Here is a 14,306-nt window from a genome sequence, read left to right on the forward strand (position 1 = left end):
ATATTCTGCACCCTGGTCTCTCATCTTCCTGACTTCTTTGCATCTTCAAAAGAACTGTCACGATCAGTTCTGATATTATATATTCTACTATTCTAAGGCAGAGGGATGCATGCCTTCTTCTCTAAAACAGGCCACTATGAATCACCCAACATTATTATAGGGCTTCTATCCATGGAAATAACTGCGGACTTTTGAACTTTTGGCTGGTGAAAAGATTTTAAAATACAGGGTAATATATGTTTATTTTGTAGGGTATAAACAGATGTGCCCGGGGGGGGGGCTTAAACTCTTATTTGGAAACAGACTCTTGTTCCCACTTCTAGGGATGTGCACTGGAACACATGTATCCTCAAACATGCCAACGTTTCTGTTCTCATATTGCAGAACACACAAATGCGAACAAAATGTAACAGCCATCAACTGGTGACTTAGACACATTTTCAACACTATTTTAGCCTCATATACTAGCATGCTATGTTTTCACCTTTATACCACAATGATGCTTAACTGTTGTTTAAAGTGATATGTAAACCAGTTTACAGACATGTGCATAGACAACATACTAGTAGGGCATTCCAAAGAAGGGAAGTTCTATTTGCACCGCCTTTATCCAGCTTTTTCTCCCCACTGAGCCACATTATTTAAGTCTTGGAGCTCAAAGAAACCTGATCAGACAGAGGATGAGATTATGGACACCCCTTAGTTCCCCAAGGCACCTTCTTGGCATGCTACACTGACTCAGTACTTCTCAGGTTCATGTATAGAAAAGGACACCACTGAGCCATATGAGCATCCTTCCAAGCACAAGCACAGCATCCCCATGATGAAGGACTGTATCCTTCATATTTGTGCTATTTTTCTGTCCTTTAATTGTGGGGGGAAACAGACAATAAACTGCATAATTAAAGATAAGCCTTTTTATAACTATTCACTGGAGTTAAGATGTAATTAAATACATTATTTAAGCAGCAGTTATCAAAATCAAAGAATGGCCATCTTTTACAGCAAAAAAAATCCCAACCATATGGAATATGTGCAGAATTACTATTTTTGTTCAGGGAAGGGGGAGGATGGGAAGAGACAGTGTGAAGTCATTCAAGCAGAATGATAACTAAACCAAACCCAGATCAAAGGAATAAAGAAGAAAGGCTGAAATGTGAAGCTGAAATATTTATTGCCTTCAAAACATCATCCCTGTCCTGTCCCTGGGCACTTTAATATTGTGAAGTTGCTAGAAAGCATTCTAAGTTGCATTCATCACTGCAGACAAATGAACCAAAAATTTAAGGAGACCACAGGCTTGTTCATTATTCAGTGGTTCTGAATCTAATATGGAATTTCTTGTTTAGAGTGGAAGAAAGCAAGCATTTAATTGAAGAGTTGTATACAGTTTTGTGTATTTCGTGATGTTAACATCAAATAATCTGTATGCAGCATTTTTAGTACTAAACTAAGCCACAACTGAAAACTCCTTTGGGTATTATTATTAATATTAGCATATCAAAAATACAAAATTAAAAGTACATAATCCCCATATCCTATATACTAATAATGAATTAATTATCAGAGCATGGATACTTTTGCAACCAAAACAGCACCATCCATGCACAAGAGAAAGGTTCCAGTGAGCTTAGAGGTACTCAACAGAAGAACAAAAGATATTTTAAGTAGGCAAAACCCTGAAGGGCACCCCAAGGAGGACTGAGCATGTTTGGTGGGCAAGAAATGCTGACTGATTGTTGGTTGGGTTGGGGGACTGGCAAATGAAAATCTGATGGGAGTGGTAATAGAATGGAGAATTAGAGGAGAGCAGCCAACTGGCTGGAACAATGAATATGGGGACTCCACACTACAACTTAATATTACAGATCTGACTGGTCCATCATAAGTACATAATTGTGAGTTGCCATAAGTACAAATTACAAATCTAGCTGCAGCATTGTGGAAACAGTTTTAAAACAAAAACAATAAGGGAAACATTTAGCAATTGATAATAAACATAATAAACAGCAAATGCTTCCGTTATTCTGATGTCCAGTCTCTTCTAATAGCTAATAGAAAGCTCTCTTATTTTTGAATGACCATTTCTATATTATCAAGAAGTTTGTTAATTTAACCATCCTTGAAGGAGTCTACACACTGAAGACAGTGAACTCCAAAATCACAAAGGCGTCCACAGGAAAAGATGGAAACCAGTACTTCCAAATTGCAAACTTGATCTTTCAAGCCCTATTCAGAACAGGTTGACACCTTAACACTGGAACAATTTGTTTCTTAACGAGGAGCAATTATGTTTGCCCACATTCTACAGTCCATCAGGACCAACACAGCCTCCCCAAGGAGATACAGAGCTGAATGTTAGGGGCAGCATACTCCAGCTCCTGGATAATCTCGGATAAAACATCTGGGACTCCGGAGTTGGCTGCCATAAATATGTCAGCTTTTGCAAAGATACAGCATAGCCATTTAAAAGCCAATACTTTTAAAAGTGAGATAAAAGTTTATTCACTACTGGAAACAACTGGGCTCCATTAGATTAACTGACCAACGTGCTACTCTATAATGTTGATTAGAAATTGCTGAATGTTTCTCCTCCTAGTTTTTGGCTTTGGCAGTTTAAAATCTATTTTCACAATGCTGTTTGTAAAATATAATGGTCTGTTTGTAAAATATAATGGATTATAGACTATGGAAGGATTGTTAGGTGTTTTAATGTGTGTTTTTAATATGGTATCCAGTTGTTAAATACAAAGGAGACAGGCAAAAAGGTAAAAGCATTGAACTGGCATCTCCCATTGCTATCTCCTAGAATCCTAACAGTACCCTGTTTCTCATATTTTAAGACATACCCATAAAATAAGCCATAGCAGGATTTTTTAGCATTCAAGGAATATAAGCTATACCCCGAAAATAAGACATAGTGATAGGCGCAGCAGCAATGCCGGCCGTGGCAGGAGGAGGAGGAAAAAAATAAGACATCCCTTGAAAATAAGCCATAGTGTGTTTTTTTGAGGAAAAAATAAATATAAGACATGTCTTATAATATGAGAAACACGGTATGATACAGTTATTTTTCTGGATTGCTTATGAAAGCATCATGTTACTTATTTCAACCCCATTTTAACATATAAGCAGGCTTAGAATATAAGCATAGTACAGTATGTGGTTTATATGTATCAGTCTAGGATGGCGAAGTAAACTTGCTTCTCCACCCTCAGCCCTACTGGAAGTGGCATTTACCGTCTTGCTGAGTTATGGGGAAATATGTTGCTGTTTCCCAGCCTCAATGTGCCAGACGGGGTGATTTTACTGCTCCTCTCAGCCATGTGGAGGGCTGGGAAACATGAGGAGAGCTCAGAGAGCCAATTAGCCTTAGGCTTAGATCCTGGTGGGTGGGGATCCTAGGGCAGACCTGGGTGAATATTTAAGGCGAGCTGCAGGGGATTGGAAACCTCACAGTTTACATCCGGCTTTCCCTCCTACCCTCCCTTTATTGCACTCGTTTATGGGCTGTCCTTTCAGAAGGCAACAACCCTGCATTGACTTTCCTTTGGGTGATTTAGTGGTCACCCAAAGGAGGAATTTGCCCTACAGAGTGATTGTCTGGGTCTGCGGGCTTGGCTTACCTGATAACAATCATCACAACTTTATAGTGGAAAAGACACTTGGTGGGATCTCCGATGGGGATGGGTGGTGGGGAGGGACTTCAGTTTGGATGGATAGCCTCCAAAATGATTTTAAGGTTCTAGAGGCATAAGAACAGTTGATAGGCACTGACATACAATGTGAGCATGCAATACGTTCAGTTACAATACCAAAACATTCTTAAAAAATTCTTCTAAAATGCTAGTTCATTTCACAGCATGTAATATTACTTTGTAACCATCAAGTTATTTATCATGGTGGTGAATCTATCACCAACTGTACCTATCCAGTTGAAGATACATCCACTAGCACATTAGAAATAGGCCTAAAGAGAAATAGGCCTAAAGAGGTTTTTTAATTTATTTATTTTTTAGTTATAAGCATCTCACTAGCATTAATAAGCCCTGTGGAGAAATAAGGCGTGGGATCAGTTTTGAAACAGTTAACGGGATACATATTCTTTTAAATGGCAACTATAAAATAAAGGTTTCCACATATTTTCTATTCTCTGTTCATACTTTACGTTGTGCCCCCTAGAGTGAGGGTCATGTCAGCATGTTCACTAGAACTAAAGGAATGTTTACAATATGATGGAAACTTTGACTGCTTTGGGACTAAATGGTTTCAGATGCTCAGAGTACCAAGTAGAGAACAGATGCTTTTTCCCAATGATTTAGGAGTAGAGGAAGAATATTAAAGTGGGGTGGGGGGAATAATCAAACTCTTCAGCCCTGCATATATCATTGTTTTTAAATCACAAAGATTACTACTCTCATCATGATACAACTCTTTTAATGAGCAGAGTACTTAGCATCTATATAATGCCACAAACACAGTACTGAGCCCCTATAACATATCAGATTTTCCATTCCATGTTAAAATGTTCAGAAACTTGGTCCCTGTGTTCAGAAACCTCAGAGCTCCTTGATCTGCAGGATAAGGACGCCAAAACAATTGTGACACCCACACTTAACAAACAACCTCAACATTCCCCAATTTAGCTATGGAGGTTCCAGAATCTCAGGGATTCACATGATACCGTCCTGGTCTACAGTGAGGCAAAGCAAGGTCTCAGGTCTTCCTGGTCTTCTGCAGTAGAGTCCTCTGAGTTAAAGGGTGTGACTACCGTATCTTCAGGCTGGGTGTGGGGTGTGAAACTCTGGTTCCTGACATATATAACAGTGAGGAACGAAAGAGTGGGCATATCCCTTATATAGTATCTAGTGGGATATCAATTCAGGCTGCTCCATGTTCAACCTCTGGCTTTCAGGTCTAAACCACAATCTCAAAGGATTGGGAAACTTCTTCCTACAGAAATGTGATGTGCTACCCAGTGGAAGCAGGAAGAAAATTGAACCTTGCCATATAAATTTTCAGAAGCTACTTCATGAATTAATATTATAAATTTTAACTGTAAGCTATTTGATGTGCAGGGCACATTAGATCAAAAACACCTATCCTAGTAACACAAGATAAGGTACATGGGTACCCAGGCCGACATGTCAAAGCACAATTTGTGAAACTATAACACTAAAGGGGAGGGGGAAGCATTCAATGTTCTAGGCCTAACAGACAAAATACAAACTGCCAAATTGCTGGGTCCAAATGGAATTCACTCAAGAGTTCTCAAAAAACCCAAATGCTGTTCTTCTGACAATAATATGTAACTTGTCCCTCATAACAGCCTCCATACCTGAGGACTGGAAAGTAGTCACTGTAACATCGATTTTTTAAAAAGGGACAAGGGCAAATAGCTGACAACTATCAGATCTTAAAGTAAAGGTAAAGACCATTAGGTCCAGTCATGGACAACTCTGGGGTTGCGTCGCTCATCTCACTTTATTGGCCGAGGGAGCCGGCGTACAGCTTCCGGGTCATGTGGCCAGCATGACTAAGCTGCTTCTGGCGAAACAAGCAGTGCACAGAAACGCCGTTTACCTTCCCGTCGGAGCGGTACCTATTTATCTACTTGCACTCTGGCGTGCTTTCGAACTGCTAGGTTGGCAGGAACAGGGACTGAGCAACGGGAGCTCACCCCGTCGCAGGGATTTGAACTGCCGACCTTCTGATCGGCAAGCCCTAGGCTCTGTGGTTTAATCCACAGGGCCACCCGCGTCCATTATCAGATCTTAGAATCACCAATATTACACCTAACATTTCAGAGCTGACAGCAAAGCAGGCTATATGGAACTAAGTTATTTGCTAATGTAATACATACCCCACTTAAAGCACAGGGTACGGTGCTCCTAACAATATCCATGTAAGTACTTAATAGGCCCTGATGTACTTAAAGAACATGCTCTGGATTTTAGTTTCATTGCATGCATACCCGTACACATTTTTAATTGGCCAGGTCATTTTGTTTATGAATGTATCTTCTTTCATCCATTTTTTTTACTATGCTTACCATTTTTTACATTTCTTAACCTACCCAACCCAGCTTTTTCAACACACACTTAAAAACACAATTTTTCAGCATCTGGTGTATACTTTGTATATACTTATCAATGTAATCCCAGCCCCCCCCCCATTTTCTGTATTCATTGCAAATGAGATTATATCCAGAAAGGTTTAGCCTACTAAGTGATCTGTCCCTCATAACATGCCATTATGATTCAACTAACATACAGTTATCAGAAAGAACCTCCCTTGCCCTAAATAATTATACTGTATAGGCATTATGTGTTCAGTCATAGTGTGTAGACATTTTAAATTACTTTCTAAAGAAACACTAACTTATATTAAAGCAATTTCCACTAAGGAGAACATGGCAGTGACTAGTTTGCCAACATTAAATATAAATCAGCATTGACAGGAAATGTGCAGCAATTACGAGAACTGCACAGCAGAAAAGAGTATTTTTTAAACATGCTTCCACTGGAAGCATAGGCACATTAACAAGAATTCAAACCCGCAAATCTGCTGGGCTGGAGCAAGTTAGGATATGGCCTATGTCCCCTGGCAGAAGGGAGTCTTTATCTGTGGAAATATCCCTACTAGCAGAAGGCTGCTGAGGACCATGAAGGCTCTGTGGCTTCAGATGGAGTGTAGCTGTGTGGAGACTGGCTGCTTGTTGCATGAGCCAGTGCCTCCCTTGAAACATGCCTTGATGGTATTCCAGGAAGGTGCTGGGGGAAAGGAACATAGCTCAAGTAAATGACCATCTCCATGCAGGGACTGCATGGCAATGGGAGTTTCACGGTCTCCCTGGACCATGCTAAGCACTCACCATGAGATATAGAAAACATTCCCCATTGCTGGTGGAAAGGGTGGCAGAGGTGCCAGGCAATTCCAGAAGCAAGAAATATGGCAGAGTCAGTTATAACGTATACAGTAAATTTAAAAATGTCACAAACAGAACATCCTAAATTTAAAGTAGCAGCGGCCACCCTGTTATTTCCTAGTTGGAAACATTTAGTTACATAATACTTTAATGCAAGAGAAGACTTTGGAATACAATGTAACTATAACTTTAATTGTCATAAAGGTAGATACAGAATAAAAAAGTAACTTACTGCAACAAACAAACTACATACTTAAAGACTGCTTCTTTATCTGATGGGCAGACTGAAAAAAACAGTCATCACAGCATGGAAATATTTTTACTGTAGACATAAGCATAACACAATTCTTTTAGAGGCTCACATTTTATTTCTTGGTTCAGAGGATTGAAAAAACAAACAAACCTTTGCTCTATTTAACTTAATAACTTTTCCTGTTCAAATCTGCATTTGTTTGCTTGAACAACACTCAATTGAATCAAACTCTGGTCATCCATTCATTCATTTGATTTCTATGCCTTCGTCCAAAGATTACAGGGCAGCTCACAACATAATACAAAATGAGAGCACAAATATAACGGAATGAAAAACAATACCCCCCCAAACACATTTTAAAGACCATGGAATGTTAATCAGCCAAAGGCCTGGTTATAAGAGAGAAATGGGACTGCTAAATTGCTCCATCTCCTTTGCTCTAGTCTACTCAAAGCCCAGCTCCATCAGGCTCCTCCCTGAATTGTCATCTAGCAACAGCCATTTAATCAGAGAACAGGGGGAGAGAAAGCGGGATCTGCAGGGGCTCTACATCAGTGTTGCTGAAAGACTCTTCCTCTACTAGAGATCTTTTCATTCCAAATGATCGCTACAAGAACTCTATGCCTAAGTTCTCTTCCCCGCCTCCATCCCTTTTCAGTTTGCATTGCCTTTTAGATCGTGAGGGGATGAGAGGGAGAATGCCCCATTGTGCAAGTCCCACTGTGCAAGGTAATGTCTTTGCACAGAGCTTGCGCTGATGGGACTCATTAGGTAATTGCTGCCCTTATGGTTTTGTTTTGGAGAAAACAAGCCATTAACAGTGTATGGTGTTTACAGTTTAGGGTAAGGTATTCTCTGCAACATCTATACCAACAAACAGTGTGGCCCTACTCAAAAGTAAGTCCAAGTGAATTCAGTGGGGTTTACTCCCAAGTAGGGATGGGGAAGAAATTCAATTTGATTCACCTTTAAAGATGAACCTGCCTAATTTCCACATTCAGAAAAAATACATAAACTGAAGCCATCCTTCAAAATTCACATTTCTACGAAATTTGCAATGCTGTTCCCCAACTAGGTAATCTGTACATAAATGTGTATACTAGGGCAAAATGGGCATAAAAATGCATTTACTGGTCAAAATTGTTGTGCAAAAACTTGTAGATTATGCAGAATTGTGTATATTCCTTTCTCCAGCAGCGCTGTTAGCAGAGGGACTCAGGAGTAGTGGTGGTTTCACCAGCGATATACCGCTGAGTGAAATCAACATTGCACTCTCCCCTCATACGACGCCGAGGAAGAAACAAGCTGTATTGGCGAGGCGACGATACAGCTTGTTCCTCCCTCTGCATCTTTAAACTGCTCGACTGAGGATGAATGTGCAGCTGCTCTTACCTCAACCAAGCAGTGAAAGGAGCCCCCAGCCCAACGCTGGCTCCCACAAGCCGGTGGTGGGGGCTCCGTGAAACTGCTCAGCTGAGGGGAGCGTAGTTGGCGCTCCTCACAGCAAGCAGTTAAAAGGAGCACTGATGCTCTGCCTGCTCGCAGTGGGACTGTCTCAGCTGGGGAATTGGAACCTTCCCTCCACCCAGCTGAGCTGGGCAAACAAGTTGTGTTGTCCTAGCCCACAAGCGCCTGGGTAAAACCACATCAGCTCCCAAGGTGAGAGCTGGAGCAGTTTCACCAGGTGCCTCATGGGCAGAGACAATGCAGATTGTTTTTTCAAACTGCGATGTTTGGTTGGCGATACACCATGATGTTGAAAAGCTAATATCGCCCAGTCCTACTGTGTGTTATGTTTGTTATCTAAGAAATAACATATTTGTGTCCCTCTAAAAAAAATCTGAATGTGTTTCCCATGATGAAAAGGACAGGATACTTGTTAAAACTGCCCTAAAATATTGTTCGCCTCTCTTAAGCCTGCAACTAGTAAAACTCAAACTGCATGACTTCTTTGACTCTAGTTTGGATGTGAAAAGAATACACCTATGTATGATTGTTAAATCATATTGTTTTTTAATTGTGATTTTATTGCTTATTTTATTTCTTACATATTGTGTTTTATCGTATTGCAATCTGAATTCTATGGAATTGCAAAGTTCACAAAGTGCAGGGCTTGCAAAGCTTGCAATCAATTGGTTGGGCACTTGGGAAACACTGTAACCTCTCTTAAGCCTGCAACTAGTAAAACTCAAACTGCATGACTTCTTTGACTCTAGTTTGGATGTGAAAGGAATATACCTATGTATGATTGTTAAATCATATTGATTTTTAATTGTGATTTTATTGCTTAGTTTATTTCTTACATATTGTGTTTTATTGTATTACAATCTGAATTGCAATTACAATATGGAATTGCAAAGTTCACAAAGTGCAGGGCTTGCAAAGCTTGCAATCAATTGGTTGGGCACTTGGGAAACTCTGTACAAGGGATTTTGCAGGCACTGAACTTTGTGAGATGTAGGGAAGGTGGTTGGGCGTGACCAAAATGGCCTAGCAAACCAAATTGGGAGGCCTGTCCAACAACACTTGGCCCAGATAGGTTCCCCACCTCCCATCTATAATCTCTAACCACATGGTCAAGATCTGTGTTAACATGCAGCAATTGTCTAGATTTTCAAGCAACACAGAGGGATGATAAGCTGTTTAATAGTTGCTGTGCAGCTTTTGGTATAACCCATATCCATTTCTCTAGATTAATGGGAGTGACTGACTACATCTTCACTGCTACAGTGGCCCTAATCTAGCAAGCATTTGTAAGATAGTAGCAGAAGGAACATAATAGAGGGAAGAAAAGAATATTGCAGCTGCTCTTTTTCTAGTCCCAGAATTCAAAAGAAATGTGGAACTGAATAGACCAGATCAGTCAGCTTCTGATCTAGTAAATTTCACACTTTTTTTCATTTTAAGGGGCTGCATAAATCATTTAAGATATTTAAGCATCCTTTCACTTACGAAAACCAGGAAGTGCAATTAAAAATAACAATTTCAAAAACTGTCAAAAAACAGTTTCAAAACTGCTTTATGCATGGAGTGGAAGGAGCATACAGTATTATCAGTCACAGGCACCTTACTGCAAGCACTCAGAATCATGCTAAAAGGGACAAATTTCTATCTCAAGTGTGCTGGCTATGTTTCTGTGTTTCTGTCACAGAGCTTGAAGCACTACAAGTCAGTCTCACATGAGATGATGGTGAAACAAAACAGCTGCTCACACGCAGAAGCAATGAGATCCCTATAATAGTGCCTCAAATCTCTGAAAAATCATCTGTAGATAGTCTAAACATCTGCCAAGTCGAGAACTTGTAAAGGCATACTATACGCACACACACGAAATAAACACAAAACACTACACAGATATAGACAGACAGACAGACAGACAGACAGACAGACAGACAGACAGACAGACAGACAGACACACACACACACACACACCACCTCTTTCAAAATATAGCTGTTTTACCCCATTTCCTTCCCATGCAGAATATATGCTTCTGGGTTCTGCATGATTATCAGGTGTACATAATCAGGCCATACATCTATTCCCTGAAAACACACAATACAACCTTTATTCCTTTATATGCTGCTATTACCTAAAAAGAACTGTGAGAACATCATAAGATAATATTTTAATGTATGAGCATCATCTTTGGGATTTAAATTAATACTGCAGCCACCAACACTAAATGCTCTCAGTGTAAATGCTCTCTTATCTCAGTGTGCTGGAATATTTATTAGGGTTGAACTAAAAAGAGGAGTTTGTGGTTTTTGCCAAAGCTTTCATCTGCTGAAAAAAGCATACACCTTTAGCAGCTGGGGGTTGGAAATGGGCAAATGCGCTCAGACAGGGCACTATTCAGGACAGGGAGCATTGACTTGGCTCTTAAATGGTTTTGTAATGCCGTCATATAGGATAAGGTACACCATCATTATGTTCATGCAAAACCTGACTTTCAGGGGGAAAGTGGAGGAGCACTTGGATGACAGTCTTGAAGCAGCAACAGAGAGGGTAAAAAATATTGCTACAAGCACAGATAGTTTTTACAGGTAACTTTTAAAACTCGACAAATATTTACAGAGCACTGCTCTGTACAGATCTATATTTCACACTGAAAAAACCAAAATACAATATTTATTTGTATCACCATATTGTCAGTGTTATATTACTGCTTATAAAAGCTATAAGCAAAAGGTGACATTAAACTCTGCATGCACAGGAACTTTTCAAATGCCATAAAAAACCCACAACTGGATATGCACAATTAACACAGGCAGCAATTTTAATCTCTGGACCTCACTGTTTGACGCTTTTTTGGTTGGACAGTAGAAAGAAAGAACAGCACTCTTCTCAAGAGTTTGATGCCTTTTCTTGAGAAGAGCTCCTTACCTACAATGCAGACACCCTTTTCATTTTACACTGAGAAATGAGGATATAGTGAAAGTTTTCAAATAGCAGAGATTAGTGTAACTTCACCACTCCTGATTCTATTTGCATGGCAACCGGCAGAGACCAGCGCAACACAAAGGGCTGTAGCGCGGGAAGAAGGGGGGGAGAAGTGGAGGAACTGATCCGTTCCCCCACTACTCCTCCCACCACCATGCCACGGACACCAGGGAGCATCGGACGGGGCTTCGGAGAAGCGCTGCGCCTCTCTGAAGCCCCGTCCGATGTCAGTTTTGTGCCAGGTGGCAGTGGGAGAAGCGGAGGAGCCGCTTCTCCTGCGCCGCCTGGCACACAGCTGCTTGCCTCGGCAGCTGCCGTCTGAAGCCAGGTGGCGGCTGCCGAGGGAAGCGAAACCGGCTTTGTGCCAGGCGGCGGCGGGAGAAGCAGAGGAGCCCCTTCTGCCGCCGCCCGGCACAAAACCGGCGGGATGGGGGGGGGAAGTGAAGGATCTTTCTTCCATTTCCCCCCATCCCGCCTGTCACACAGAGGGGATCGTAGGGGCCTTGAGAAGCTCTTACGATCCCCTCTGTGTGACAGGCGGGATGGGGGGAAGTGGACGAAAGATCCTTCACTTCCCCCCCCATCCCGCCTGTCACACAGAGGGGATCGTAAGAGCTTCTCAAGGCTCCTACGATCCCCTCTGTGTGACAGGCGGGATGGGGGGAAATGGAAGAAAGATCCTTCACTTCCCTTCCATCCCGCCTGTCACACAGAGGGGATCGTAGGAGGATCTTTCCCGCCACCTGGAGCAGAAGCGCGCCGGTGCGGGGATTTTTTCGCCGGCTGCCTTCCCCAAGCCAAGGGGAAGGCAGCCGGCAAAACACCCCCGCATCGGCGCACTTCGGCCCCGTCACCCGGAGCAGAAGCGGGCCGGTGCGGGGACATTTTCACCGGCTGCCGAAAGCCCCACTTTCCCCTCACCCAGCCCGACACAGCGCAGATCAGAGGAGGCTTCTCCTCCGATCCGCGCTGTGTCGGGGGGGGGGGGCTGCTTTCTCTTCCTTCGTTCCTCTCCCCCCCCCAACAGAGCCCGCATCTGATGGGTGTTCCGAAGCCCTGTCAAATGCTGGCTCTGTCGGGGGAGGCGGTGGCACACACCTCTCTTGGCTCGGGGGAAGCAGGCAGGCAAGAGAACAAGCGCCTGCCTGCCTTCCCCAAGCCAAGAGAGTAAGTACCGCTGCCGCCGCCAGGCCCCCGGAGCCCATAGGAACGCATTAATTGACTTTCAATGCATTCCTATGGGAAACCGGGACTCGCTAGACGAAATTTTCGTAGGACGAATTGAGTCCTGGAACGAATTAATTTCGTCTAGCGAGGCACCACTGTATAAGGATAATAACACTATATGAATATATACGGTAATGTATAGGAATGTATGGGAGTATATTACATTGCATGTATTTGTGTGTGTGTGTGTGTGTGTGTACACACACACACACATACACATTTCTCTCTCTTTCTTATACACATCTTTATTCTCTCCATCCCCTCACTTCTCCCCCTTTTCCCTTTGTATCAATTTATTTCTTTATAGCCGAGATTCTTTCAATAAAAATATTAATATTTAAAAAACAAAACATAATCTTCCTCATGAACATTCTGGAGCCATTTTACTCACCTCAGCATGTCTTCCATTTTTCGTATTCTCCTGTGAGAATCCTTCCTCTCCTTCTCAAAGTCATTCTGCAACCCATGCATCTAACGTTTAAAAAAGAAAAAGAGTTACGCTCCAGCCATCACACACCCTGATAACTGTGACATATGGTCACTGTCATTCATTCTCTGAGGTCTTCCACAACAGACTCTATGTGGGGCTGCATTTGAAGATGGTTCTGAAACTTCAGTGAATGCGGAAACAGCAGCCTGCCCATTAACCAGCACAGACCACTATTCTCACATATCACCTGTTTTCTATTATTATTATTATTATTATTATTATTATTATTATTATTATTATTGGTTTTCTTGGTTTAGAAAGATATGCGCAATGTCTCTCATAACATTTTTACAAATCAGTTTCATTTGTTGAGACATTGGGAAGAAAAGGGGAAGAGAGGTAGATGGGGGAGGGTGGGGGGGTCGGTTGACGATGTTTCTATTTTGCTTAATATGTTGGGGGTGGGTTGTCAGCATCGCTTGCGTAGGTTCTCTGCTGTTTGCTTGTGTTCCTTTGGTGGTGAGAGATGTTGGGGTTGGCCTCGGTTTTGGTTGTTCCTTTATGGTTGGCTGTGGTAGTCTTTGTTTTGTGTGTGAGTGGGGTGGGTGAGTGTTTTGGATCAGGTTAGCCATATTGATTTGTATACTGTTGGTATACCAATTCCACAGTATCCAATTGGCTGCAGGAGCTTCCTGCAGCCACTTGGAAGCTGCGCCTTGGTTTCCGAATGTTTTGGAAGTCAAACGGACTTCCTGAACGGAATCCGTTCGACTTCCAATGTACCACTGTATCTGCAATGCTCCCAGTTTGTTTTCCAGTCCAATATTAAGGGCTTATTTAAAGTAGAGCTTTCCAAACTCTGTGTCATGACACATTAGCGTGTCAGCTGCAATGTGTGTGTTGCGTGAACGCTCCCTGCACTCCTCCCAGGGCTGGAAAGGGCCAGTCCATTTCCTGTAAAAGCCTACTCCTGTCTTTGTCCACTAGAGGTGCAAGTAACCCCGACCAGTGATGCAAGTGAACTTGG

At 42.1% G+C, this 14,306-nt stretch overlaps 1 protein-coding gene across 6 annotated transcripts in view; it reads right to left on the reverse strand.

Annotated features, from left to right (window-relative positions):
- CEP112 (centrosomal protein 112) overlaps nucleotides 1-14,306 on the reverse strand; it is a 196,765-nt gene that overhangs the window by 118,828 nt on the left and 63,631 nt on the right. For all 6 annotated transcript variants that reach the window (XR_004691856.2, XM_035104028.2, XM_060271977.1 and 3 more), the window contains exon 17: nucleotides 13,241-13,320. Coding sequence is in view for 5 of the 6 variants with exons in the window: in XM_035104028.2 (XP_034959919.1) it covers nucleotides 13,241-13,320 (80 nt within the window). In the remaining variant the exon portion in view is untranslated. The remainder of the gene's footprint in view (nucleotides 1-13,240; nucleotides 13,321-14,306) is intronic.

This window comes from Zootoca vivipara, chromosome 2, assembly GCF_963506605.1.
Source record: "Zootoca vivipara chromosome 2, rZooViv1.1, whole genome shotgun sequence".
Classification (NCBI taxonomy): domain Eukaryota; kingdom Metazoa; phylum Chordata; class Lepidosauria; order Squamata; family Lacertidae; genus Zootoca; species Zootoca vivipara.